This window comes from Chiloscyllium punctatum, chromosome 21, assembly GCF_047496795.1.
Source record: "Chiloscyllium punctatum isolate Juve2018m chromosome 21, sChiPun1.3, whole genome shotgun sequence".
NCBI classification, from domain to species: domain Eukaryota; kingdom Metazoa; phylum Chordata; class Chondrichthyes; order Orectolobiformes; family Hemiscylliidae; genus Chiloscyllium; species Chiloscyllium punctatum.
The window spans coordinates 4,025,485-4,053,385 of record NC_092759.1 but is presented as its reverse complement, the minus strand read 5'-3'; the positions used below and the strand labels follow the sequence as shown (position 1 = coordinate 4,053,385).

Below are 27,901 nucleotides of genomic sequence, written 5' to 3'. Positions count from 1 at the left end.
GCCCCGCACGCTCGAGCCGGGGCTCCGCGGGCGCTGGTGGGGGGGGTGATGCTGCGGCCGTTGGTCTTGCTCTTTGTCCCGCTGCTCGCTGGCAGTGCGGCAGCGGAGGAGGAGGGGGAGGAGAGGCTGCCCACCAAGTGCGAAGGTAAAGGGGGAGAGGCTCTCCTATCTCCCCCCTCCCCCGCGTCGTTGAGCAGATCTTGGTATTTGGGGGACGGTGGACAGTCTCTTGTGGTGGGGGGGGGGCTGTTGGGAAGGTCAGACCTGGTTGCCCATAGCAACTTGGCATCCAAGATGGCGGCGGTCCATGGGGCAAGAGATTGGAGCCAACCTCCCAATATTGGCCAACTGGTGTCTCCCTTTATCTGCCCCTCTTTTCCCCCCCCCCCCCCCCTCTCTCCCAACCTTGCGTGAGCTGGATTGGGCACATTATCCCAAATTAAAATATTACCCACTTCCTGGGGGAGACAGAAAGGGAATGGGGCTGGTGGCACTGGTCAATGGGCTGGCACTGCCACGATGGGGCGAGCGGCCTGGGTCGCTTTTGTTTCTCAGCTGCTCTCGTGAAGGAACGCGGTGGTCAGTGCTGCTGCCTCACAGCGCCAGAGACCCCGGGTTCAAATCCCGCCTCGGGCATCTACAACTGTCTGTGTGGAGTTTGCACATTCTCCCCGTGTCTGCGGGCGGGGGTTTCCTCCGGGTGTTCTGGTTTCCTCCCACAGTCCAAAAGGTGTGGTTAGGGTGGATTGGCCATGCTAAATTGCCTGTAGTGTTAGGTGAAGGGGTAAATGTAGGGGAATGGGTCTCGGTGGGTTGCTCTTCAGCGGGTCGGTGTGGACTTGATGGGCCGAACGGCCTGTTTCCACACTGTAAGTAATCTAATCTAAGCTCGGGTGGGTGCAATGACAACATCTTTAAAAGGTGTCTGGGTGGGTATGTGAAATCTCACAATACCAGGTTACAGTCCAACAGGTTTAACTGGAAGCACTAGCTTTCGGAGCAACGCTCCTTCATCAGGTGATAGTGGAGGGCTCAATCGTAACACAGAATTTATAGCAAAAATTTACAGAGTGACGTAACTGAAATTATACATTAAAAAACTGAGTGTCTGTTAAGCCTTTCATCTGTTGGAATACAGTGATAGTTTCACTTCTTTCATGTGTAAATCACAAAACCTTTTTTAAAAAGTTGCGTTCTCAGGTTAGCTGTTAACAATGGATGATAGCCAAACAATATGTTGAAGGTGTTGGCCCCCTGTGTTCTCTGTCTATGCCATGATGTTTGGATTGATTCTAATCTAATAAGTGAGATAACGGAGATTTACATAAATTCATGCAGTTTTTGAGCAAAGTACAATGTAACCCTGCAAGTACAAATTCACCCCACAAAATATGTGTGCATGTGGGTCTTTGTGTGTGTGTGTGTCTGTCTGTCTGTCTGGATTGGGGGTTGTGAGTATGAGAAAGTGTGTGTGTGTGTGTAGTGAGTGTAGAGTGTCTTAAATCTGTGAGGGGGTGCACGTGCGAGTGTGTGTCTGTAAGGGTGTGTGACTGTCCATGTGTGTGTGTGTGTGTGTGTGTGAGTGTGTGTGTGTATAGTGCAATGGTGATCACCTGTAATGTGACATGAACCCAAGGTCCTGGTTGAGGCCCTCCCTATGGGTACCGAACTTAGCTATCAGCCTCTGCTCAGCCACTTTCCTCTGCTGCCTGTCCCGAAGTCCACCTTGGAGGATGGTCACCCGAAGGTCTGAGGCTGAATGTCCTGGACCACTGAAGTGCTCCCCAAATGGGAGGGAACCCTCCTGTCTGTTGATTGTTGTGTGGTGCCCATTCATCCGTTGTCGTAGCCTTTGCTCGGTTTCCCCAATGTACACATGCGTCTCCATCAAGGATGGGCACCTCAGCACCACACTCTACCCGCAAACCCACAGACAACCTCCCAATGCTACACTTCTCCAGCTTCCACCCAAAACATATTAAAACAGCCATCCCCTATGGACAAGCCCTACGTGTACACCAGATCTGCTCAGATGAGGAGGAACATGACGGACATCTGGAGTACTCAGGGATGCCCTCACAAGAATGGGGTACGATGCCCAATGCGTCGACTGCCAGTTCCGACGTTCCACAGCAAGGAACATTAATGACCTTGTCAGGAGACAGACACGTGCTGCAACTGACAGGGTACCCTTCGTTGTTCAGTATTTCCCAAGAGCTGAAAAATTACGCCATGTTCGTCGTGCCCTGCAACACATTATCAATGAGGATGAGCACCTCACCAAGACCTTCCCCACACCTCCACTACTTGCCTTTAAACAACCGCCAAACCTCAAACAGATCATTGTTCGTAGCAAGCTGCCCAGCTCTCAGGACAACTCCATACAACCCTGTCACGGTGGATGCTGCAAGACGTGTCAGATTGTGGACATAGATACCACTATTACACGTGGGGACACCTCCCACCTTGTACATGGCAGGTACTCATGTGACTCAGCCAACGTTGTCTATCTTATACGTTGTAGGCAAGGATGCCCGGGGGCATGGTACATTGGGGAAACCGAGCAAAGGCTATGACAATGGATGAATGCGCACTGCACAACAATCAACTGACAGGAGGGTTAGGATTGAGTCCTCCACTATCACCTGATGAAGGAGCGTCACTCCAAAAGCTAGTGTGCTTCCAATTAAACCTGTTGGACTGTAACCTGGTGTTGTGATTTTTTTTAACTGAAATAGGAAGGGTTTAGATGGATAGATTGCTGGTAAACGGGGACTAAGTTAGTTGAGGATATCCGGTCGCCATGGACGAGTGGAGCCAAAGGGTCTGTTTCCGTGTTGTATAACTCTACAAGGAAATTTGGGACCTCAGGATTGAGCACTGCGTAGTTGTAGTTTGAATAAAAATCTCAAAGAAAGGTATGTCTTTGGAGGAGCTGTGTTGATTGAGTGGTTCAGTTTTAAGAGGTATTGCATCTTAATTCAGAGGTCTTCACAAATGTTCTGAAGACTTGGGTTGAATTCCCAATGTTCTGAACGAAGCAGCAAAACGCTATGATCCAAGTTATAGAGTCCCTACAGTGTGGAAACAGGCCATTTGTACCAACAGGTCCACACCGACCCGCTGGAGAGTATCCCACCCAGATGTATTTCTATTACTTTTATATTTCCCCTGACCAATCCCACCCTAACCTGCACATCCCTGGGCACTGGGACAATTTAGCACGGCCAATCCACCCTACCCTGCACATCCCTGGGCACTATGGACAATTTAGCATGGCCAGTCCACCCTAACCTGCACATCCCTGGGCACTATGGGACAATTTAGCACGGCCAATCCACCCTAACCTGCACATCCCTGGGCACTATGGGACAGTTTAGCACGGCCAATCCACCCTAACCTGCACATCTTTGGATTGTGGGAGGAAACCAGAGCACCCGAAGGAAACCCACACAGACACAGGGAGAATGTGCAAACTCCACACAGTCGCCTGAGGTTGAAGTCATACACTTCACAATGGACTCCCTATCGTGTCCCGTACAGTCCTTCCAGTTGCCTTGTGCACTTAAAAATGGAGGACAAGTGCATTCAAGTCCAAATATCGCTTTTCATATTTTTTTTAAGTCAACCTTTTCAGGGATGTTATCATATGCCTCAGGTGCAAGTGAGGCTTGAAATTGAGCCTCCTGCCCTAGAGGTCGGGACACTACCACTGCACCACAAGAACCCCTTTGGCCCACCTTTCTTTACACCTTCCCATGTATCCGCAGGGGGTACCACAGCTGCCCCTTCACCGCCTCCCTGCTCCCCATCCAAGGGCCGAAACTGTCTCTACAGGTGACAAAGCATCTGGAAATGAACCTTCACGTCGACTCTGAGTCAACGGGGCTCCACATTAGCTTGCTGTCTCTCCCTGGATGCTGCTGTGTTTTGTTTCCATTACTTTTCGTTCACTGGTGGTGGTTGGCGGAACGTGGCATTGAAAGATGGTCTTGATGATGAAGCCCAAGGCCGTGCTACTGTTGTTACAAACCCACCTGGTTTACTCCTATCCTTCAGGGAAGGCAAGCTGTCATCGTCGGCTGGTCTGCTTTACTCTGCCTGGCTGACAGCAGATGGCCTGACAACCCACTTCTTTCAGGGTCAACGAATCCCTGGCCTTGTCTGTCAAGCCGACATTGCACTAAACGTTGATGTAGACGAGCCTTCCAAGACGGGGGCGGGACCGTCTAGATTTTAACTGACCGTTACCTCAAAATGTTGGTTTGCAGGTGCAGCAGGTCACGAAGAAGGCAACGGGAATATCATCCTTCATTGCTAGTGAAGGACCTACCATTGAGGGACCTTGTTGAAAGCCTTATTAAAATCTATCATAGACAACATCCACTGCTCTACCCTCATCGATCAGCTTCGCCATCTCCTCGTGACGATCTGGATTCGCCGGGGGGGGGGGGGGGGGCACAGTCTCTCTGTTCCGTGAGTGGTCAATAAGCACTCGCAATTGGTCTGGTCCTTTAAGACTTCACTTTGTTTCTTCATACAGCCGGGCACAGAGCGTCCGCAAACACAGAGGCTATACACTTTGGTATTCCTTGGAGGAGCTGCACACACTGCTTAAAACAAAAACATTTTTAGACTTTTCTTAAAGAAGGGTACAGGCCGTGATTGCATAGTACATTCAGACAATTACCAATCAATCTATACAATATTGCTTTATTTGACAGTTACTTGGTCCAGTGATATTTCTTGAGAACCAACTTGGCCCGTGGCAGCACTGGGTGCACAGCTGGTGTGTATTTCTAAGCCATAAGCAAGACATGGGGCGGGGGGGGAGAAAAATCAAACTGAAACCTTTCTACTGTGTAGCACCTAACTCTTTCACGTTGTTCTGTCTGTGTGTGTGTGTCTGGTGTGAAGTGTGCAAGTTTCTCACACTGGAGCTGCAGTCTGCTCTAGACAAGACGAAACATTCCAAGGAAGTGTTGGAGCTCGGAGAAGTGCTGGACAATGGGAAACGCAAGCGAAAGATCAAGTACAACACGTCGTAAGTGCTGTGCAATCATCCATTCGGCGGCCCACTCATGGTTTCTGCTTTGTTCCCAGTTTCCCACTCACAACCTCCCTTCACTGTCTGAATTCCCTGGAACACCTTCCCTAGGCTGCGGTTCATTTGCTGTCAGGTTCCTGGCCTAGACAAATGGATACTTACTGTGGGCTGGGTGTGATCTAAAGCACAGGGAGCCGGGGGTTATAATCTCAGGCTGCTGGACTGAGGAGGGGGAGAAATTTCTTCAATATACACCGGGCTTTGCTCAGTGATAATCGCAGGAGCTGCTCTGCTCTGTAATGAGACACAGGTCAGGAGTGTGAAGGAATGGATGCAGCCCCAACAACACTCGAGAAACTCAACACCATCCAGGGACAAAGCAGCCCCCCCCCCCCCCCGCTTGATTGGCACCACATCCCCTCCCTCCCCCACCGACGCTCAGTAGCAGCAGTGTGTACCATATACAAGATGCAACTCACCCAAGATCCTCGGGTAACACCTTCCAAACTCACAACCACTTCCACCAAGAAGGACAAGGGCAGCAGATACATGGGAACACCACCCTTTGCAAGTTCACCTCCAAACCACTCGCCATCCAGACTTGGAAATATATCGACCGTTCCTACAGTGTCGATGGGTCAGAATCCCTAAAGGCACTGTGTGGGTGTCCCAAAACCACACGAGACAGTGATAGTTCAAGAAGGGAGCACACACACACACACACACACCTCCCCCCGCTGCCGCCACCCCCTTCCTATGGGGCAATAATTGCTGTTTTTCTTTCTGAGCATTGTTAGTCTTGAGAGTTTGAGAAGAGACGTTTTGGGAGGTGGGGGGGTGGGGGTTGGGGGGGGGGGAGAAGAGAGAGTGTCAGACAGACACAGAGAGAGAGAGAGAGACAGAGAACAGCTCAGAATGAGTGTCCAAGTTAGCCAAAGTCAGAGGGAAACAACAATTGCCTTCTGGTTGCAGTCAACTGGCCCAGAGTTGTCAGCTTGAAGTGAATTTGCTCACTGCGACTGACTGATTCTTTCTCTTCTCTCACCCCACCCTCCCTTCTATTCCCTCCCCCAACCCCGTCCCCCATCTGTTAGGGAGACCCGGCTAGCTGATGCCATGGATAACATCTGTGTGAGGATTCTGCAATACAACATACACGCCGAGCGACCCGGGAGCTTGCGCTATGCAAAGGTAGAAGTGCCTTTTCACAAAGTTAGCATTAAATCGAGCAGCATCCTTCAGTTCGCCCCTGTGCCTGTCCCCGGTCTGAAGTTGGCTGCGCTGTTTTGTTAGCGCTATTCGTCCCGCTAGGCAGAAAACCAAGGAACTGAGGGTACTGGAAATCACCAGAGAAACTCAACAGGTCCTGTGCACACACAGAGAGAGAGAGAGAGAGAGAAAGCAGAGTCAACGTTTGTTCCTTCTTTGGAGCAGCCTTTGTGTTGATTTGACTCTGAATCCTGGCCTGATCGCACAGCTGTTTACAGCACAGGAGGAGGCCACTCAGCCCACACCAGCCGCATCGCACTTTGCAGCGTTCGGCCTGTATCCTTACAGCTCAAGGCAGCGGAGCGACATTCCCAAAACGTGTCAAGGATTTCCACCTTCGCTAGCCCTTTCAGGCAGCGACTTGAGAGCCCCTGTGTGGGGAGAAAGAGAACTTCTTCCTTTTGATCTTTCTCCTGATCATTTGAAATCTACACCCGATCCCCTGTGACGGGAAACAGACCCATCCTAGCCCCTCTGTAACCTTGACACGGTGTGGCTGCTGCTGCTCCTGCACACTCCTGTATTGTCCAGCTGATGGTGCCAATGTGCTTTAATGAGCGGGTAGACTGGGTTCTGCTGTAATGTGTCTCTTCAACATGAATTGGCTTTAATGTGATTGAAGAGGTTCAACCATTATTTGTAGAATGTGAGCTTTCCTTGCCTGTATTGTATTGGCTATAATGCGATTCCACCCCCATTAGAATAGAATCCCTACGGTGTGGAAACAGGCCCTTCGGCCCAACAAGTCCACACCGACCCTCCGAAGAGTAACCCGCCCAGACCCATTCCCCCTACCCTATATTTCCTTCTGACTAATGCACTTCACTGGCATGTCCCTGAACACTGGGGCAATTCAGCACGGCCACTCCACCCTAACGGACACTCCCTGAGCACTATGGGACAATTTAGCTCGGCCACTCCACCCTAACGGACACTCCCTGAGCACTATGGGACAATTTAGCACGGCCACTCCACCCTAACGGACACTCCCTGAGCACTATGGGGCAATTTAGCACGGCCACTCCACCCTAACGGACACTCCCTGAGCACTATGGGACAATTTAGCACGGCCACTCCACCCTAACGGACACTCCCTGAGCACTATGGGACAATTTAGCACGGCCGATCCACCCTAACGGACACTCCCTGAGCACTATGGGACAATTTAGCACGGCCGATCCACCCTAACGGACACTCCCTGAGCACTATGGGGCAATTTAGCACGGCCGATCCACCCTAACGGACACTCCCTGAGCACTATGGGGCAATTTAGCACGGCCGATCCACCCTAACGGACACTCCCTGAGCACTATGGGGCAATTTAGCACGGCCGATCCACCCTAACGGACACTCCCTGAGCACTATGGGGCAATTTAGCACGGCCGATCCACCCTAACGGACACTCCCTGAGCACTATGGGGCAATTTAGCACGGCCGATCCACCCTAACAGACACTCCCTGAGCACTATGGGGCAATTTAGCACGGCCGATCCACCCTAACAGACACTCCCTGAGCACTATGGGACAATTCAGCATGGCCAATCCACACTAACGGACACTCCTTGAACACTATGGGACAATTTAGCACGGCCAATCCACCCTAACCTGCACATCCCTGGGCACTATGGGACAATTTAGCACGGCCAATCCACCCTAACCTGCACATCCCTGGGCACTATGGGACAATTTAGCACGGCCAATCCACCCTAACCTGCACATCCCTGGGCACTATGGGACAATTTAGCACGGCCAATCCACCCTAACCTGCACATCCCTGGGCACTATGGGACAATTTAGCACGGCCAATCCACCCTAACCTGCACATCCCTGGGCACTATGGGACAATTTAGCACGGCCAATCCACCCTAACCTGCACATCCCTGGGCACTATGGGACAATTTAGCACGGCCAATCCACTCTAACCTGCACATCCCTGAGCACTATGGGACAATTCAGCACGGCCAACCCACGCTAACCTGCACATCTTTGAACTGTAGGAACAAACCCACGCAGACACAGAGAACATGCAAACTCCACACAGACAGTTGCCCGAGGCTGGAATTGAACCCGTGTCCCTGGTGCTGTGAGGCAGCCGTGCTCACCACCGTGACACCACCCATTAGTTTAAATGGCATGGCTATTTCTCATAATGCGAGATCGCACGAGAATGGGACTGTCACGTTATATCAGACCCGACTGCACCTAACTACCGGTAGTTCAGCTATAACGCATCTTCCGTTAATGCAAATTGGGAATGCTTTTTCTAAGCATTGCTTTGGCTTGAAGGCTGGGTGAGCAAGTTTGTGGATGACACAAAAGTTGGTGGAGTTGTGGACAGCGAAGAAGGATGTGGCAGGTTACAGCGCGATATAGATAAGTTGCAGAGCTGGGCAGTAAGGTGGCAAATGGAATTCAATGTAGCTAAGTGTGAAGTCATTCACTTTGGTAGGAGTAACAAGAAGATGGGGTACTGGGCTAATGGTAGGCTACTTGGTAGTGTGGATGAGCAGAGGGATCTTGGTGTCCATGTACACAGATCTCTGAAAGTTGCCACCCAGGTCAATAGTGCGGTAAAGAAGGCATATGGTGTACTGGGCTTTATTGGTAGAGGAATTGAGTTCCGGAGTCCTGAGGTCCTGTTGCAGTTGTATAAGACTCTGGTGCGGCCTCATCTGGAGTATTGTTGCAGTTTTGGTCGCCATACTATAGGAAGGATGTGGAGGCACTGGAACGAGTGCAGAGGAGGTTTACCAGGATGTTGCCTGGTATGGTAGGAAGATCCTATGAGGAAAGGCTGAGGCACTTGGGGCTTTTCTCATTGGAGAAAAGAAGGTTTAGGGGAGATTTGATAGAGGTGTACAAGATGATTAGGGGTTTAGATAGGGTTGACAGTGAGAACCTTTTTCCGCGTATGGAGTCAGCTGTTACTAGGGGACATAGCTTTAAATTAAGGGGTGGTAGGTATGGGACAGATGTTAGGGGTAGATTCTTTACTCAGCGGGTTGTGAGTTCATGGAATGCCCTGCCAGTATCAGTGGTGGACTCTCCCTCTTTATGGGCATTTAAACGGGCATTGGGTAGGTATATGGAGGATAGTGGGTTAGTGTAGGTTAGGTAGGCTTCGGTCGGCGCAACATCGAGGGCCGAAGGGCCTGTACTGCGCTGTATTCTTCTATGTTCTATGTAAAACACAAACTTTTGAAGTGTGTATTGGCTATAACCGGGTTACATCAGCACCACTTTGAGTATATTTGTATTGAGCGATTTTTGTAGAGCAGGGGTCACCACAGGAACAGAATGACTCTACTCCGTCAGATTCTGAACCTGCATGGGAGAGGCGATGGCCTAGTGATTGCTGGACCGTTAATCCAGCGACCCAGGTAAACTCCCACAGCACCTGGGTTCGACTCTCGCCACGGCAGGAGGTGGAATTTGAATTCACAAAAAAACAATTCTGGGATTAAGAGTCCAATGATGGCCACTTGTTGTCAATTGTTGAAAAAACTCATCTGGTTTGCTCACGCCCAGGAAAGTGCCATCCTTACCTGGTCTGGCCTACATGTGACTCCAGACCCACAGCAACGTGGCTGGCTCTGCACAGCCCTCTGGGCAATTAGGGATGGCCGAGAAACGCAGATGCTGGAGATCAGAGTCGAGACTGTGGTGCTGGAAAAGCACAGCAGGTCAGGCAGCATCCGAGGAGCAGGAGAGTCGACATTCCGGGCATAAGCCCTTCATCAGGAATCCCTTTCTGCCAATGAATTTTTTAAAAAAGTCCTGTAACTTGGTGTGCTGTTGGTGAATGTGGATGTACTTTTACTGATGATAAAGCTCATCACCTCCTCCATCAATATGACTGAATGCAGAATAAAGTCTTTTCCACCTGGGGTGGGGGAGTCCACAACTAGAGGCCTTAGGTTTAGGGTGAGAGGGGAAAGGGACCTAAGGAGCAACTTTTTCACGCAGAGGGTGGTGCGTGTGTGTGGAATGAGCTGTCAGGGGAAGTGGTGGAGGCTGGTACGATGACGACATTTAAAATGCATTTGGACAGTTTAGAGGGATAGGGCCAAACGCAGGCAAACGGAACGCGTTCAGTTTAGGAGACCTGGTCAGCATGGACACGTTGGGCCGAAGGGTCTGTTTCCGTGCTATATGATCATGGCTCCGTGGTCCCCATACAACCAGTTGCCTGTGCTCAATGACCTACAGCAGCTCTTGTGTTGAGTAAGAGGCTGGTGTTAAACTCCCTACTCTCTTGTGGCCCTTTGTACACTCCCTAGCCCGGGCCCCTCCAGCCCCACACCTCCCTGCCAATTCTGGTCTCTGGTTTTAATTATATGCAACCCATTGATTACTTTTATTCACCCTCAGGATCTCTGTGGCGCTGGCTGGGCCCACATTGTTGTCCATCCCAATTGCCCAGAGGGTAACGATGGCAGATTTCCTTCTCCGAATGAACCACATCGGTTTTTCTCAATAATCATGGTCCAGAAATGTGTTGCTGGAAAAGCACAGCAGGTCAGGCAGCATCCGAGGAGCAGGAATAAGCTCTTCACCAGGAAACTTCGATTCTCCTGCTCCTCGGATGCTGCCTGACAGGCTGTGCTTTCCCAGCACCACACCTTTTGACTCTGCTCTGCTTCCTATCGGAAAGATGTTGTGAAACTTGAAAGGGTTCAGAAAAGATTTACAAGGATGTTGCCGGGGTTGGAGGATTTGAGCTACAGGGAGAGGCTGAACAGGCTGGGGCTGTTTTCCCTGGAGCGTCAGAGGCTGAGGGGTGACCTTATAGAGGTTTACAAAATTATGAGGGGAATGGATAGGATAAATAGGCACCGGGGTTGGGGAGTCCAGATCTAGAGGGCATAGGTTTAGGGTGAGAGGGGAAAGATATAAAAGAGACCTAAGGGGGAACTTTTTCACACAGAGGGTGATACGTGTATGGAATGAGCTGCCAGAGGATGTGGTGGAGGCTGGTACAATTGCAACATTTAAGAGGCATTTGGATGGGTATATGAATAGGAAGGGTTTGGAGGGATAGGGGCCGGGTGCTGGCAGGGGGGACTAGATTGGGTTAGGATATCTGATCAGCCTGGACGGGTTGCGCCAAAGGGTCTGTTTCCGTGCTGAACATCTCTGTGACTCTATCTGCAGTCCTCTCTGTGACTCTATCTGCAGTCCTCTCTGTGACTCTATCTGCAGTCCTCTCTGTGACTCTATCTGCAGTCCTCTCTGTGACTCTATCTGCAGTCCTCTCTGTGACTCTATCTGCAGTCCTCTCTGTGACTCTATCTGCAGTCCTCTCTGTGACTCTATCTGCAGTCCTCTCTTTCTCCCAATAATCATGGCCATCCTTATATTCTTAATTCCAGATTTTTATTGGATTCAACTTCCACAATTTGCCGTGGGGGTATTCGAACATTCAGCTTTCTGAGCCCTAAGCTGCTGAAGCAACCCCTCTCCCCTGTGTCTCTTCCCCCTCTGAAACCCCTTCAAACCCACCTCTCTGAGCTCTTGCTCACCTATTCCCTCCCTGTTGCAGGGCTGTTGGAGTGCCTCCCCCCCACTATCCCACTATGCCTGCTCTGGTTCTGTTCCCTCCAAACCTTGTCCTTCTCCATATGGCTTTTAAGCTGTCCCTATATCCACCACTTGCTCAAAGTGCATTCCATACACAAACACAACACTCTATGTATAAAAAAAAGGTCAGCTCTCGTGTCTGTTTGAAATCTTTCTTCTCTCACTCTAAAAATATGGGCCCTAGTCTTGAAATCCCCCCTCCTAGGGAAAAGGCACCTTATCTATACCCCTCATGATTTTATAAACCTCTATAAAGTCACCCCTGAACCTCCTGCACTCCAGTGAATAAAGTCCCGGCCTATCCAGCCTCTTCTTATAACCCAAACCTTTCATACCCGGCAACATCCTGGTAAATCTCTCCTGAACCCTCTCCAGTTTAATAATATCCTTCCTAGAACAGGGGGACCAGAACTGGACAGAGTTGTCCAGAAGAGGCCTCACCAGTCAGTAGCAGGAGGAGGTGATGGCAGTCTCTGTGCTGAGACCCCGCAGTGTATTTTGTTCTGTTTGTGTTTTCTCTCAGGGTACCAGTGAGACGATGATGACCCTGAAGAATCTGGTGAGCAAAGGAGTCAAGGTGGAGCTGGGCCTCCCGTTCGAAATGTGGGATGAGCCCTCAGCTGAGGTGACGGATCTGAAAAAGCAGGTAGGCCTGGCCCCTCTGCTGGTCTGCATTGTTTGTCCACTTCTCTGTGTCTGTTATCGCCTGCCGTTCACTGAAGGTGTTAGCGGAGCCTGGAGCCGCCAACTGATCTTTACATATGACCCTAGGCTTTCCCCCTCCCTCCCAGTGCCAGCACTCTGATCGGAGTCCTTCGCACCAGACGTAGGGTCAGAGTTAGGGACTTAGACCATAAGACATAGGAGCGGAAGTAAGACCATTCGGCCCATCGAGTCCACTCTGCCATTCAGAGTGGGGTTGGGGTGGGGGTGAGGGGGGGTGGGGGTGGGAGTGAGGGGTGGGGTGTGAGGGGGGGTGGGGGTGAGGGGAGGTTGGGGTGGGGGTGCGGGGGGGTGAGGGGTGGGGGGGTGAGGGGTGGGTGGGAGGGGTGGGTGGATGGATGGGGGTGAGGGGTGGGTGGGGGGGTGGGTGGATGGGGGGGTGGATGGTTGGGGGGGTGGATGGTGGAGAGGGGTGGGGGGGCGATGGTTGGGGGGGGATGGTGGTGGGGGGGTGGATGGTGGTGGGGGGGCGATGGTTGGGGGGGGATGGTGGTGGGGGGGTGGATGGTGGTGGTGGGGGTTGGGGGGGATGGTGGTGGTGGGGGTTGGGGGGGATGGTGGTGGTGGGGGTTGGGGGGGATGGTGGTGGTGGTGGGGGTTGGGGGGGGATGGTGGTGGGGGGGTGGATGGTGGTGGTGGGGGTTGGGGGGTGGATGGTGGTGGTGGGGGTTGGGGGGTGGATGGTGGTGGTGGGGGTTGGGGGGGATGGTGGTGGTGGGGGTTGGGGGGGATGGTGGTGGTGGTGGGGGTTGGGGGGGATGGTGGTGGTGGGGGTTGGGGGGGATGGTGGTGGGGGGGTGGATGGTGGTGGTGGGGGTTGGGGGGGATGGTGGTGGTGGGGGTTGGGGGGGATGGTGGTGGTGGGGGTTGGGGGGGATGGTGGTGGTGGGGGTTGGGGGGGATGGTGGTGGTGGTGGGGGTTGGGGGGGGATGGTGGTGGGGGGGTGGATGGTGGTGGTGGGGGTTGGGGGGTGGATGGTGGTGGTGGGGGTTGGGGGGTGGATGGTGGTGGTGGGGGTTGGGGGGGATGGTGGTGGTGGGGGTTGGGGGGGATGGTGGTGGTGGGGGTTGGGGGGGATGGTGGTGGGGGGGTGGATGGTGGTGGTGGGGGTTGGGGGGGATGGTGGTGGTGGGGGTTGGGGGGGATGGTGGTGGTGGGGGTTGGGGGGGATGGTGGTGGTGGGGGTTGGGGGGGATGGTGGTGGTGGGGGTTGGGGGGGATGGTGGTGGTGGGGGTTGGGGGGGATGGTGGTGGTGGGGGTTGGGGGGGATGGTGGTGGTGGGGGTTGGGGGGTGGATGGTGGTGGTGGGGGTTGGGGGGGATGGTGGTGGTGGGGGTTGGGGGGGATGGTGGTGGTGGGGGTTGGGGGGGATGGTGGTGATGGGGGTTGGGGGGGATGGTGGTGGTGGGGGTTGGGGGGATGGTGGTGGGGGGGTGGATGGTGGTGGTGGGGGTTGGGGGGGATGGTGGTGGTGGGGGTTGGGGGGGATGGTGGTGGTGGGGGTTGGGGGGGATGGTGGTGGTGGGGGTTGGGGGGGATGGTGGTGGTGGGGGTTGGGGGGGATGGTGGTGGTGGGGGTTGGGGGGGATGGTGGTGGTGGGGGTTGGGGGGGATGGTGGTGGTGGTGGGGGTTGGGGGGGGGATGGTGGTGGGGGGGTGGATGGTGGTGGTGGGGGTTGGGGGGTGGATGGTGGTGGTGGGGGTTGGGGGGTGGATGGTGGTGGTGGGGGTTGGGGGGGATGGTGGTGGGGGGGGTTGGGGGGGATGGTGGTGGTGGGGGTTGGGGGGGATGGTGGTGGTGGTGGGGGTTGGGGGGGATGGTGGTGGTGGGGGTTGGGGGGGATGGTGGTGGGGGGGTGGATGGTGGTGGTGGGGGTTGGGGGGGATGGTGGTGGGGGGGTGGATGGTGGTGGTGGGGGTTGGGGGGGGGTGGTGGTGGGGGGGTGGATGGTGGTGGTGGGGGTTGGGGGGGATGGTGGTGGGGGGGTGGATGGTGGTGGTGGGGGTTGGGGGGTGGATGGTGGTGGTGGGGGTTGGGGGGTGGATGGTGGTGGTGGGGGTTGGGGGGGATGGTGGTGGGGGGGTGGATGGTGGTGGTGGGGGTTGGGGGGTGGATGGTGGTGGTGGGGGTTGGGGGGTGGATGGTGGTGGTGGGGGTTGGGGGGGATGGTGGTGGTGGGGGTTGGGGGGGATGGTGGTGGTGGGGGTTGGGGGGGGATGGTGGTGGTGGGGGTTGGGGGGGATGGTGGTGGTGGGGGTTGGGGGGGATGGTGGTGATGGGGGTTGGGGGGGATGGTGGTGGTGGTGGGGGTTGGGGGGGATGGTGGTGGTGGGGGTTGGGGGGGATGGTGGTGATGGGGGTTGGGGGGGATGGTGGTGGTGGGGGTTGGGGGGGATGGTGGTGGTGGGGGTTGGGGGGGATGGTGGTGATGGGGGTTGGGGGGGATGGTGGTGGTGGTGGGGGTTGGGGGGGTGGATGGTGGTGGGGGGGTGGGGGGGGTTGCCCAAGGAAACATGTGCGATCAGGTGGGAGAGGCTGGAGAGAGTTAGTGACTCAAAAGTTGATGGAGTGAAGCAGGTCATGAAGCACAAGGCGAACCCAGAGGAGGTGCGGATGGTGGGATCGATTGGGTCATGAAACCAGAAAGGTGGGGGGGGGGGGGGGGGGGAACATCGAGAGAAGAAAGCGAGCGGAGCCATTGAGAAGGGGTGGGGGCAGGGAAACGACGGCAGAGGTTTCAAGCTTGAAAAAAAAAGGTTGAGCATTGCGTTTATAATGGAACACTGTCCAGCCCAATTCTACCCAAGCCCGCCCAACATCTGTGGGTGTTCCTTCTCTCAGTGTGAGAAGATGCTTGAGCAGTACGAGGAGGTCGTAGAGGATTGGTACTTCCACCACCAGGAGCTGGATCTGGAGAGGTTTCTCTGCATGTCCCACGTGCTGGAGACAAACAACCAAGGTTAGTCTGTGCCGCGGGGTCAGGTTTCTTCTTGGTTTTGGGTTTTTAAAGCAGCCCCGTCCTTCCCTCCTCGGTCCGGGCTCCTAAATCCTCCCTCTGATACAGTTCCCTCAGTTCTCATCTGCGCAGGTCAGAGAGTCAGCTGCAAGTTGTGGCTGGCTCCTGCCCGTCCCACTCAAAGGATTAAACCCCTTGGCTCAGACCGCCACTAGATACAAGATCTTCTTGAGCCCGGCGCGGAGGGTGGGAGGGAGAGGGAGACGTAGACGCAGACAATCCCCAGCCCCTTCCCCCCCCCCCCCCCATGTCACTTCCTTCCAGCATCTCCTCTCCCTTACCCCATGTCTGCCCCTCGAAAACTCCCACAAGTCCGCCCAAAGATTGAATACAAATATAACAATTGCTGGGAATGAGCCAGTAATTCGGCCAAGGGTTTAGCATACCTATGGCTTTTATGCTCTGCCTCTTCCTATTTATGGTAGCAGTGTGTCTTCTGATGGTTAACACTACTGCCCCACAGCGCCAGGGACCCAGGGTGATTGTCTGTGTGAAGTTTGCACATTCTCCCCTGTGTCTGCGGGGGATTCCTCCGGGAGCTGCAGTTTCATCCCACAGTCCAAAAGATGCACAGGTTAGGGTGGATTGGCCGTGCTAAACTGTCCCATAGTGCCCAGGGATGTACAGATTAGGGTGGATTGGCCATGCTAAATTGTCCCATAGTGCCCAGGGATGTGCAGGTTAGGGTGGATTGGCCGTGCTAAATTGTCCCATAGTGCCCAGGGATGTGAGGGTTAGGTGCATTAGTTAGGGGTAAATGTAGAGTAATAGGGGAGGAGAATGGGTTTGGCTGGGTTACTCTTGGAGTGTCATTGTGGACTTGTTGGGTCAGTTGGCCTGTTTCCACACTGTAGGGACTCTATGTCCCACCACATTCAATCGATGGTGCTTCCAACCCTCCTGGGAAACGTTTAATTGAGACCGCCGTTCTCGTGATTGTGTGGGAGAGATGGTGCCATTATTATAACAACTGCGTCTGTTTTGATTTTTAAAAAAAAGATACCAATCCCTTTTCTCCCCATCAATACCTCTTCCCATAGTAAAGGAAAGTGCTCTTGATTACTGTCACTCTCCCCACACACTTGTCAGGTTTACACAAATCCCAGTTTAAAAAGTGATCTTGTAAAGTTGAAAGTCCCACTCCCCAGGCTCCCTGGAGTGCCCAGCAGTTACAAGATTCACGGCTAGGACGCTGTTGTGAGCAATCCTGCCACCCCAGAAGACACTTCCTCGGAGGCTTTAAAGTAATTTATTTTACAATGCAATGAAGAAGAAACGACTTGAATATTAGAAAGAACTGAGATCTGAAACGGAAATAGAGATCGCTGGAAAAACTCAGCAGGTCTGTGGGAGGAAAGCAGAGTTAAAGTTTCGAGTCCAGTGATCCTTCAGAGTTGGGGCGTCATGTTGAGGTTGTACAGGACATTGGTGAGGCCTCTTCTGGAGAACTGTGTCCAGTTCTGGTCGCCCTGTTATAGGAAGGATATTATTAAACTGGACAGGGTTCAGGAGAGATTTACCAGGGAATGGAGGGTTTGGGTTATACAGAGAGGCTGGGTAGGCTGGGACTTTTCTTCACTGGAGAGTAGGAGGTTGGTGGGGGTGACCCTATAGAGGGTTCATGGTAGCTGTCTTCCCTAGGGTGGGGGGGGCTTCAAGACAAGGGGGACATTTTTAAGGTGAGAGGAGAGAGATTTTAAAAGGGGCAACCTTTTACACAGAGGGTGGTCTGTGTGTGGAATGACCTTCCTGAGGAAGTGGTGGATGTGGGGACAGTTATACACCATTTAAAAGACATTTGGATAAGTTCGTGAATAGGAAAGGTTCGGAGGGATACGGGCCAGGAGCAGGGAGGTGGGACTAGTTTAGGTTGGGATTGTGGTTAGCACAGACTGGTTGGGCTGAAGGGTCTGTTTCCATGCTGGATGACTCTACAGCTGGACTCAAAACGTTAACTCCACTTTCTCGCCGCACGTCCTGCCAGACCTGCTGAGTTTCTCCAGCAATTTGTTTCTTATCGAAAAGGCTCTTTGAGGGAAACGTGCACTTGCAGTCACACGGTTAAAACCTCCAGGAAGCTGTCAGCCTGTAGGCGGCAGCTCTTTCCCCCCCAACACACACAGACACACACACACACACACACTCTGTGACGCTGAGGCCTCGAATCCCCCACTGCCTGCCGTAACCATTCCCCCACTTGACCGTCCCCATCTCTCCCTCCCGGTCTGCAGAGTGCCTCACCGAAGTGTGGAAAGGCCGCAAAGGCGACGCAGCCAAGAGCCGGGAGGAGGAGGAGGAGGAGAAGGAGCGGGGAGCGCAGGCAGATGGCAAACCCAGAGAAGGAGACAGGTCGGAGGGTGACGAGACCCGTCAAGAAGCCGGGCATCATGACGCTGCTGAACTCTGACCTCGCGCAGTGTTGCTAATCCCTCCCGGACTCCACCTGGAATTGGGAAAAGTGTGCCTGTGCCAAACTGAACTATGGTAATGGGAAAGGCTATCAGTTTTATACTCGGCAGTCTCCAATATCTATTATTCCAAGGGTGTGGAAGCAAGGCGTAACTTTGAACCCTGACTCTCGGGCCTACAGAAGGTCAAGTATTGTTCTGTCTCTATAGGTCACAACAGGGCACTAGTCTAGAACAGATCAGATTTTAAATTTGCCACATAACCCATCTTTCTAATACTTAAACACCATGCACGCTCCTTTTTATGGGGACCCTGTCCTTTCCTCCTCTCTGGTAATACAGGTTAGGGTCTCTCCAATTTGGTGTGGAGTTTGAGAAGCTGCTAAAGATGCTATAGCGTCCCTTTTAATTCTGGCAGCTTGGTTTTCCTCACGCTCCCAGGTTGCTGGGCGTATCGATCCGCGAGGAGACCTGCACCAAATTCCCTCCTGGTTTCCTGCTACCCCAGACCAGACCACGTCCGTTCTGTGACATGGGCGGGCTCTGAGACCGACTGTACGGTCGGACCGAGCTGATAAACCTCACACTGCTGGCCTTAACAAAAATCAGACAGCCTCTGTGAGCGGAAAGCCGAGCCCACGTTTGGAGTCCGACGACTCCACCTCCCCCCGCCCCCCAATCCCTGTCAGAATTTGTAGTGTCTCTGTCTCATCACACTCTGCCAGCGACTTCAGAGTTATCGTGTCAGTGATTGTCCCAGACACAATGCACCTCTGGCATCGCACGCCAACCTGTCCTACCTCTGCAGCTCCGCCTCTCTTGTCACCTGACAGGCTTCCTCACGTTGAGGGGAGCAACCGTCTCCCCAGGGCTGCCCCCATGGATGGATTTCACTAGGAACCCGACACACTCACACTCCCTACCACCCCAGGAGCTGCCCATCACCTGATCTTCCTGCTACACGTGCAGAGAAACTTCCGTGGTCTGCCTCTCCTCTTCAGAGTACACCCGGAATGGCCCGGTGGCTCAATGGTTAGCACTGCTGCCTCACGGCATCAGGCACACCGGGTTCAGTTCCACTGTCAGGCAACTGTCTGTGTGGAGTTTGCACATTCTCCCTGAACCCACACCCAGTTTCCGGTCGCTAACAGGAGTTCAGTCCTAAACCCCTGTTTTCAATTGAGCTTCACTCTCCGAATTAGCAGCAAGCACGCCCCCTCACTTGGGAAGGTGGTGGAGAGTGGCTGCTGTTGACGGAACTTGCGACTTAACCTCTTTTCATCGATTCTTGCATGGGTGTGGTTGGAAAGGCCAGGATCTGTTGCTGTCCTTCATTTCTATGTCGCTGTGCGTCTGGAGTCATCGTCCCTGAGACTCACTTTCAAATCTCGAAAGGAAATTGTAAGGGAAGAGAGGTTGGGGTGGTTGGATTTGAACCTGAGAGGGAATCCTCAACAAGTGTGCAGCTCAGTGGTTCAGTGGTTAGCTCTGCTGCCTCATGGCACCAGGGCCCAGGTGCGATTCCTGTCTCGGGTGACTGTGTGGAGTTTGTACATTCTCCCCATGTCTGCGTGGGTTTCCTCCGGGTGCTCTGGTTTCCTCCCACAGTCCAAAGATGTGCAGGTTAGGGTGGATTGGCCGTGCTCAATTGACCCATAGTACCCAGGGATGTGCAGGTTAGGGTGGATTGGCCGTGCTAAATTGTCCCATCGTGCCCAGGGATGTGCAGGTTAGGGTGGATTGGCCGTGCTAAATTGTCCCATAGTGTTCAGGGATGTGCAGGTTAGGGTGGATTGGCCGTGCTAAATTGTCCCATAGTGCCCAGGGATGTGCAGGTTAGGGTGGATTGGCCGTGCTGAATTGTCCCATAGTGCCCAGGGATGTGCAGGTTAGGGTGGATTGGCCGTGCTAAATTGTCCCATAGTGTTCAGGGATGTGCAGGTTAGGGTGGATTGGCCGTGCTGGATTGTCCCACAGTGCCCCGGGGATGGGGAGGGTGGGGTCTCGTTGGGATGCTTGTTGGTGTTTACTCAGTGGGCCAAATGGCCTGCTTCCACTGAGTCAGGACTCTGTGGTTAATTCTCTGATTAAACTTCAAATCAGCAGGATGTCTATCCACCCGCACTCAGCGAACCCATTATGGTTTTCGGTCAGATAACAGGAGCTCAGTCCTAAATCCTCGTTTTCAATTGAACTTCACTCTCCGAATTAGCAGCAAGCACGCCCCCTCACTTGGGAAGGTGGTGGAGAGCGGCTGCTGTTGAGGGAACTTGCAAATTAACCATTTTTTTTCAAAGATTCCTCCATGGGTGTGGTTGGAAAGGCCAGGATCTGTTGCCTGTCCTTCATTTCCATGTGGCTGTGGGTCTGGAGTCATGTGTCGGCGAGAAGCGGTAAAAGGTGTCAGTGTTCATTCCCCTTGAAGGACCTAACGGAACAAGGTGAGAATCGCTGATGGTTGTCGTGCGGTCACCGTCCCTGAGACTCACTTTCACTTCCCAAAAGGGAATGGTGTGGGAGGAGGGAGTGTGGGTTGGGGGGGGGGGGGGGGGGAAGTTGGATTTGAACCTGAGAGGTTTAACCTCAGGGTTTCTCTGTGTCGGCACCCCCCCCCCCCCCCTCGCTGGGCTGTGGGCCTGATCCATTTCTTGTTAGCTGTAACGCATCACTCAAGAGCAAGTGTGTAAATTTCTGACCAACTGTATTCAAGTGGCAACCACCACCCAATGGAGCAAACCACAAGTGCAATGGGCAAGGAAACTTTCACAAACAGCACTGTGAAGAGGATTGGACTGGATTGACCAAAAACCCCCCAGCCGAGTCTGTAAAGGGCTGGGAGAGAAGAGTGTGCAGCTTCCTGTCCTACTAATAACATCGATGTCAGACCACAGCTGGTTTATCTTCTCTCCGATGAAATGATACCGTCGTTAAGAAGCTCTGTAGTGTTGCTGAAGAACCATGCCTTAGGAATCTGCCTCTTTCAACTTGCAATTGTAGCTGCTGGTCCACGTAGTCATACAGCACAGAAACAGACCCTTCTGTCCAACTTGTCCATGCTGACCAGATGTCCTAAATTAATCCAGTCCCATTTGCCAGCACTTGACCCAATTGTGAGGAATGAACATCTTTTTAATTCTCTCACGAGATGCGGGCGTCACTGGCCGGGCCCATGATTTATTTCCCTGTCCCTAGTTGCCCCCCTTGAGAAGGTGGGGGTGAGCTGCCTTCTTGAACCGCTGCAGTCCACCTGCTGTAGGTAGACCCACAGCGTCAGGATTCTGACCCGGAGACGTTGAGAGAGCGGCCGATATCTTTCCGAGTCAGGACGGTGAGTGGCGCAGAGGGGAACTTGCAGCAGGGTGGCGTTCCCGTGTAGCTGCTGCCCTCGTCCCTCTCGATGGAAACAGCCGTGGGTTTGGAAGGTGCTGCCTGAGGATCTTTGATGAATTGCATCTTGTAGATGGTACACACCGCTGCTCCTGAGCGCCGGTGGGGGGAGGGAGGGGGATACGATGTCATTCAAGCGGGGGTTGCTTTGTCCCTGGATGGTGTCGAGCTTCCCCCATCCAGGGGCAAGTGGGGGGTATTCCTCACTGACCTATACCTTCTTGATGGTGGGACAGGCTTCGGGGGATTCAGGAGGGTAGTTACTCACTGCAGGATTCCCAGCCTCTGACCAAGACAGGTTGCTCTGAGTCTGTCAGCAGCCCTTTAGTCTTTGCGTTTTTATGATTTTACCAAGTTGTACCATTTGACGTTGGCCGAGTGTTGAGATTAATGAACACAGCAGTCAGCTGCATTGCAGCAGGGTTTGTCTGTTAACCTCGATGTCAGCTCTCCCCAGGTGGTTTAGCCTGTGGGGCACTCGCTCAAAAAACAAAAATCTCCTCTTTTTGGAAATGTCTTCAGGATTAGGGAGAAAGGGTCGCTCAGCCATCACTGACTCTGCCTTTCGGGGAGATGGGGGAGAAAGATACTTAAATCTCCCTCCTCTCAGTCCATCCGCACAACGGAAGCAGTGTGAGCTTGTTCAACCCCCTTGAGCCTGCTCTGTGGTTCAGTAAGAGCCACGTCTGATCTGAATGTGGCCGTGACCTCGCTTTGCTGCCTCGGCCCTGTCATGACCACACGCTGACACTCGTTAACCCAGCATCTCTCTAACATAGCCGTGAGTCTATTCACTGAGCCATCCTCCACTGCTCTCTGGGAGAGGGAGAATTCCAAACACTAATGACCCTCTGAGGGGCAAAGTTCCTCCTCCTCCTCTCGGTCTTAAACAGAAGGCCCTGTGCTCCCCAGTTCTCCGTCACTTCCCCCGGCCGGAGTTGCCCCCACTGCCGCCACCACCCTGTCAAACCCGCTCAGTGTCTCGTGTTTCAGGACGATCACTCCCCTCATATTGCTAAAGCTCCAATGATTCCAGCTGCCAGACTTCTCCTCCAAAGGTGAGCCAACCCCTTTGCCTCCGAGTCGACCCCTTTGCCTCCGAGTCGACTGGTTGAGCCTGTCTCTGACGGGAGAGACAACACCCCTCTGACCCTGCTCTGTCTGAATCCCTGGTCGGCCAGGAGCAGGAAGACACAACTGCACTGTTCCATTCTAGCGATTGGAATGCATTTGTGGAAAGACTGCTCTCCCCTGACATACCTCATATGCCCAGGCTTTTTATGAAGGACAAAGAAAATTTACAGCCCAGGAACAGCCAATCCAAATCCACTGTCTAAACCTATCGCCCAATTCCTAAGGATCTGTATCCCTCTGCTCCCCACCTACTCCTGTATCTGTCCTGACGCACCTTAAATGAATCTACCGTGCCTGCCTCTACCACCTTTGCTGGCAGCGCCTTCCAGGCACCTACCACCCTCTGTGTAAAATACTTTCCACGTGTATCCCCCTTAAACTTCTATCCTCTCACCTTGAACACGTAGCCTCTTGTTATTGAATCCCTCACCCTGGGAAAAAGCTTATCTCTATCCACCCTGTCTATACCCTTCATGATTTTATAAACCTCAATCAGGTCCCCCCCTCAATCTCCTTTTTTCTAATGAAAATAAACCCAACCTACTCAACCTCTCTTCATTGCTAGCACCTTCCATACCAGGCAACTTCCTCGTAAACCTTCCCTACACCCCCTCCAATGTGTCCACATCCTTTGGTAATGAGGTGAACAGAACTGTGCACAGTATTCTAAATGCAGCCGGATGAATATCTTGTACAATGTTAACATGACCTGCCAGCTCTTGTACTCAATACCCCGTCCGATGAAGGCAAGCATACCATATGCCTTCTTGACCACTCTATCCACCTGTGCAGCAACCTTCAGGGTACAATGGACCTGCACTCCCAGATCCGCACTGTAATCTAATCTAATCTAATCTCTCCACCCATCAACTTTTCCCAAGGCTCTATTTTGATTTTTCGTCGTGGATGAGAATAACTGTCTTCCCCTCTCAGAGTGAGTCTGTAGGTGGCTGTACACACTGATGGAGTTATCGCAGGCCCTGTTACACTGGGGGGGCAGGTGGTGGTTATGGGAAGGGGGTGGGTGGGTGACAGCGTGTTCCTTCCACTGTTTCCGCTAATTCCCAATGGCACGTCTGAAGGTGCAGGACGCCTTCCTGGCTGCTCCTCCCTCACTCCGGACGGTCTTGGAGTCACCGATTCCTGAGTGGCTGTGGGAATTCTGCACTTGGCCAGTGCTGCCTGGAGGGTGTCCCTCAGGTGCTTCCTCTGTCCAGCTGGAGCTGGGAGGAGAGGACCTGCTGGGGGGAGTCTCGTGTCAGTCATACGGGTGACGTGCCCAGCCCAGCGCTGTCGATCAAGGAGGGGAGGCCGCGGGGGGGGGGGGGGGGAGGGTCAGTGCCTCGATGCTGGGGATGTTGGCCGAGTCGAGGAGGCTGGGGTGGGTGTGTCTGTCTTCTCAGTGGATTTCCAGGATCGTGTGCAGGTAGAGTTGGCAGGACCACTCCAGCACCTTGAGTCCCTGCTGTAGACAGTCCCCAGCTCAGAGCCATACAGAAGGGTGGGAACCACCACAGTTTACCGTGAGTTTGGTGTTGGGGCTGAATTTGGTTTGTTAGACCAGTAAGAGTGACACTGACCTGCCTCATGAACCACCACCTGTTTCGGATCCCACTGATTTTGTTGCAAACTGGAATTGAATGGTTCATTGTCGCTTCCGTTTTCCGGTGAATAAAAGCAGTGAAAGGTTTCAACACTGCCACAGTCTGGCGCCATTTTGACACCTGCACCCAACTCCCTGTCCGTTAAGGTCCTGCAGGTCCTGGGCCTCCTCCACCACCAAACCCTTACCACCCGACGACACCTGGAGGAGGAACGCCTCATATTCTGCCTTGGGACCCCGCAACCACACAGGATCCATGTGGATTTCAGCAGCTTCCTCATTTCCCCCTCCCCTCCACGTTATGCCAGTCCAAATCCTCCAACACGACACCGCCCTCCTGACCATCATTCCCCCCCCCCCTGACCTATCACCTTCTCCCTCACCTATCACTTTCCCAACTGTCTCCCCTCACCCTCACCCCACGACCATTTCTCTCTCAGCCCCAGACCATCAGCCTCATTCTTGACCAAGGGTTTAGGCCTGAAACGTCGATCCTCCTGCTCCTCAGACACTGCCTGAATTGCTGTGCTTTTCCAGCACCACACTCTCGACTCTGATCTGCAGTCCTTCCCTTTCTCCTTGACATTTTGAATGGTTGATAAGGTAAAAAAGGTAGATTCTTTCTTTTATATCATCACCATCATCCTGCAGCCTCCACCGTCTCACCTGTACCGGACCCACCAACAACACCTACACCTCCAGCTCTCCACCATCTCACCTGTACCAGACCCACCAACAACACCTACACCTCCAGCTCTCCACCGTCTCACCTGTACCGGACCCACCAACAACACCTACACCTCCAGCTCTCCACCATCTCACCTGTACCAGACCCACCAACAACACCTACACCTCCAGCTCTCCACCGTCTCACCTGTACCGGACCCACCAACAACACCTACACCTCCAGCTCTCCACCATCTCACCTGTACCGGACCCACCAACAACACCTACACCTCCAGCCCTCCACTGTCTCACCTGTACCGGACCCACTAACAACACCTACACCTCCAGCCCTCCACCGTCTCACCTGTACCGGACACACCAACAACACCTACACCTCCAGCCCTCCACCGTCTCACCTGTACCGGACACACCAACAACACCTACACCTCCAGCCCTCCACCGTCTCACCTGTACCGGACCCACCAACAACACCTACACCTCCAGCTCTCCACCGTCTCACCTGTACCGGACCCACCAACAACACCTAGACCTCCAGCTCTCCACCGTCTCACCTGTACTGGACCCACCAACAACACCTACACCTCCAGCCCTCCACCGTCTCACCTGTACCACACCCAACAACACCTAGACCTCCAGCCCTCCACCGTCTCACCTGTACCGGACACACCAACAACACCTACACCTCCAGCCCTCCACCGTCTCACCTGTACCGGACACACCAACAACACCTACACCTCCAGCCCTCCACCGTCTCACCTGTACCGGACCCACCAACAACACCTACACCTCCAGCCCTCCACCGTCTCATCTGTACCGGACCCACCAAGAACACCTAGACCTCCAGCTCTCCACCGTCTCACCTGTACTGGACCCACCAACAACACCTACACCTCCAGCCCGCCACCGTCTCACCTGTACCACACCCAACAACACCTACAGCTCCAGCCCTCCACCATCTCACCTGTACCGGACCCACCAACAACACCTAGACCGCCAGCTCTCCACCGTCTCACCTGTACCAGACCCACCAACACCTACACCTCCAGCCCTCCACCATCTCACCTGTACCACACCCAACAACACCTACAGCTCCAGCCTTCCACCGTCTCACCTGTACCGGACCCACCAACAACACCTACACCTCCAGCCCTCCACCGTCTCACCTGTACCACACCCAACAACACCTACAGCTCCAGCCTTCCACCGTCTCACCTGTACCAGACCCACCAACAACACCTACACCTCCAGCCCTCCACCGTCTCACCTGTACTGGACCCACCAACAACACCTACACCTCCAGCCCTCCACCGTCTCACCTGTACCACACCCAACAACACCTACACCTCCACCGTCTCACCTGTACCACACCCAACAACACCTAGACCTCCAGCTCTCCACCGTCTCACCTGTACTGGACCCACCAACAACACCTACACCTCCAGCCCGCCACCGTCTCACCTGTACCACACCCAACAACACCTACAGCTCCAGCCCTCCACCATCTCACCTGTACCGGACCCACCAACAACACCTAGACCGCCAGCTCTCCACCGTCTCACCTGTACCAGACCCACCAACACCTACACCTCCAGCCCTCCACCATCTCACCTGTACCACACCCAACAACACCTACAGCTCCAGCCTTCCACCGTCTCACCTGTACCGGACCCACCAACAACACCTACACCTCCAGCCCTCCACCGTCTCACCTGTACCACACCCAACAACACCTACAGCTCCAGCCTTCCACCGTCTCACCTGTACCAGACCCACCAACAACACCTACACCTCCAGCCCTCCACCGTCTCACCTGTACTGGACCCACCAACAACACCTACACCTCCAGCCCTCCACCGTCTCACCTGTACCACACCCAACAACACCTACACCTCCAGCCCTCCACCGTCTCACCTGTACCACACCCAACAACACCTACACCTCCAGCTCTCCACCGTCTCACCTGTACCGGACACACCAACAACACCTAGACCTCCAGCCCTCCACCGTCTCACCTGTACCACACCCAACAACACCTAGACCTCCAGCCCTCCACTGTCTCACCTGTACCACACCCAACAACACCTACACCTCCAGCCCTCCACCGTCTCACTTGTACCCGACCACAAACTCGCTGCTCTCAGGTGCCCTCTCTCCACTGCTGGGCCCACTGTCGATGAGCTTGACCAAGTGATTAAGTTCCCAACTGAAACAGAGAGGAGCTCACTAACTTAGCCTGAGGGTGCTGCGTGGACATAGATTTCCCTGGTGCCCTACCCTGACTAAAGGAACATTGAAGATCGTGCTGTATGGTCATTCCTGACCCAGAGCTCACTGTCCCGGGGAATCGGTGTGTTAGCAAACGCCCCCTGACTTTTGTTTTCCTTCTATTCCGAGACACACACTTTCTGAGGGATCTTACACCCACGCCCACACACACAGGTCTTCACGAAGGAGCAGCCAGGTCGGTAAGGGGTAAATATCTCAAATCTAGCAGTAACTGTGTCCTCCTCCCACATCCTGTCTTCAAAACAAAGTGCTCACATTGAGTTAATGTCGGCCGTGTTTGTCTAATTAGTCACTGCCACAGTTTCTGCTACCTCAGATGAGCCCGTTCTCAATCCACATGTAAGTGCCTACTTTTATAGTCACCTGCCTCCATATACACCTGAAATTTATATTTGCTTCATTTTGAATGTGTTTTGTACTTCAATATGTAACAGATTAATAAAGGATCATTTTCAGACTACATTGTGTCTTGCATCTGGATTCCCTTTGATTCAAATATTTCAAAGATTGGGTGACTCAGTGGATCACACTGCTGCCTCACCGTGCCAGGGACCTGGGATCGATTCCCTGAGTGTGTGTAATTCCATGGCTTTGTGAGTCTTTGAGAGAAATAAATCCTCCTCCTCTGTTTGAAATCTGCTGCCCCCTTACTCTGAAACTATGACCTCTTGCTCGAAGAGCCATCCATTTATAATCCTCCTCTTCCCTCTATCCCAGCAACTCCCCCTCCTTCAAGTGTTTATCCAGTTCCATTTTGA

General features: G+C 53.6%; 2 protein-coding genes across 2 annotated transcripts; both read left to right on the top strand.

The window, feature by feature from the left end:
- The first annotated feature begins 11 nt into the window (after positions 1-11).
- On the top strand, positions 12-20,588 carry LOC140492533 (protein canopy 4-like). Its single transcript, XM_072591466.1, has 6 exons — positions 12-145; positions 4,918-5,044; positions 6,142-6,238; positions 12,420-12,542; positions 15,464-15,581; positions 17,870-20,588. Exons 1-6 carry the CDS (start codon positions 49-51, stop codon positions 18,043-18,045), a joined length of 738 nt encoding a protein of 245 aa, XP_072447567.1. The 5' UTR covers positions 12-48; the 3' UTR covers positions 18,046-20,588.
- LOC140492429 (uncharacterized) lies at positions 20,422-27,603 on the top strand. Its single transcript, XM_072591320.1, has 6 exons — positions 20,422-20,439; positions 24,787-25,356; positions 25,461-25,481; positions 25,534-25,870; positions 25,920-26,194; positions 26,236-27,603. Exons 1-6 carry the CDS (start codon positions 20,422-20,424, stop codon positions 27,046-27,048), a joined length of 2,034 nt encoding a protein of 677 aa, XP_072447421.1. The 3' UTR covers positions 27,049-27,603.
- The last annotated feature ends 298 nt before the right edge of the window (positions 27,604-27,901 follow it).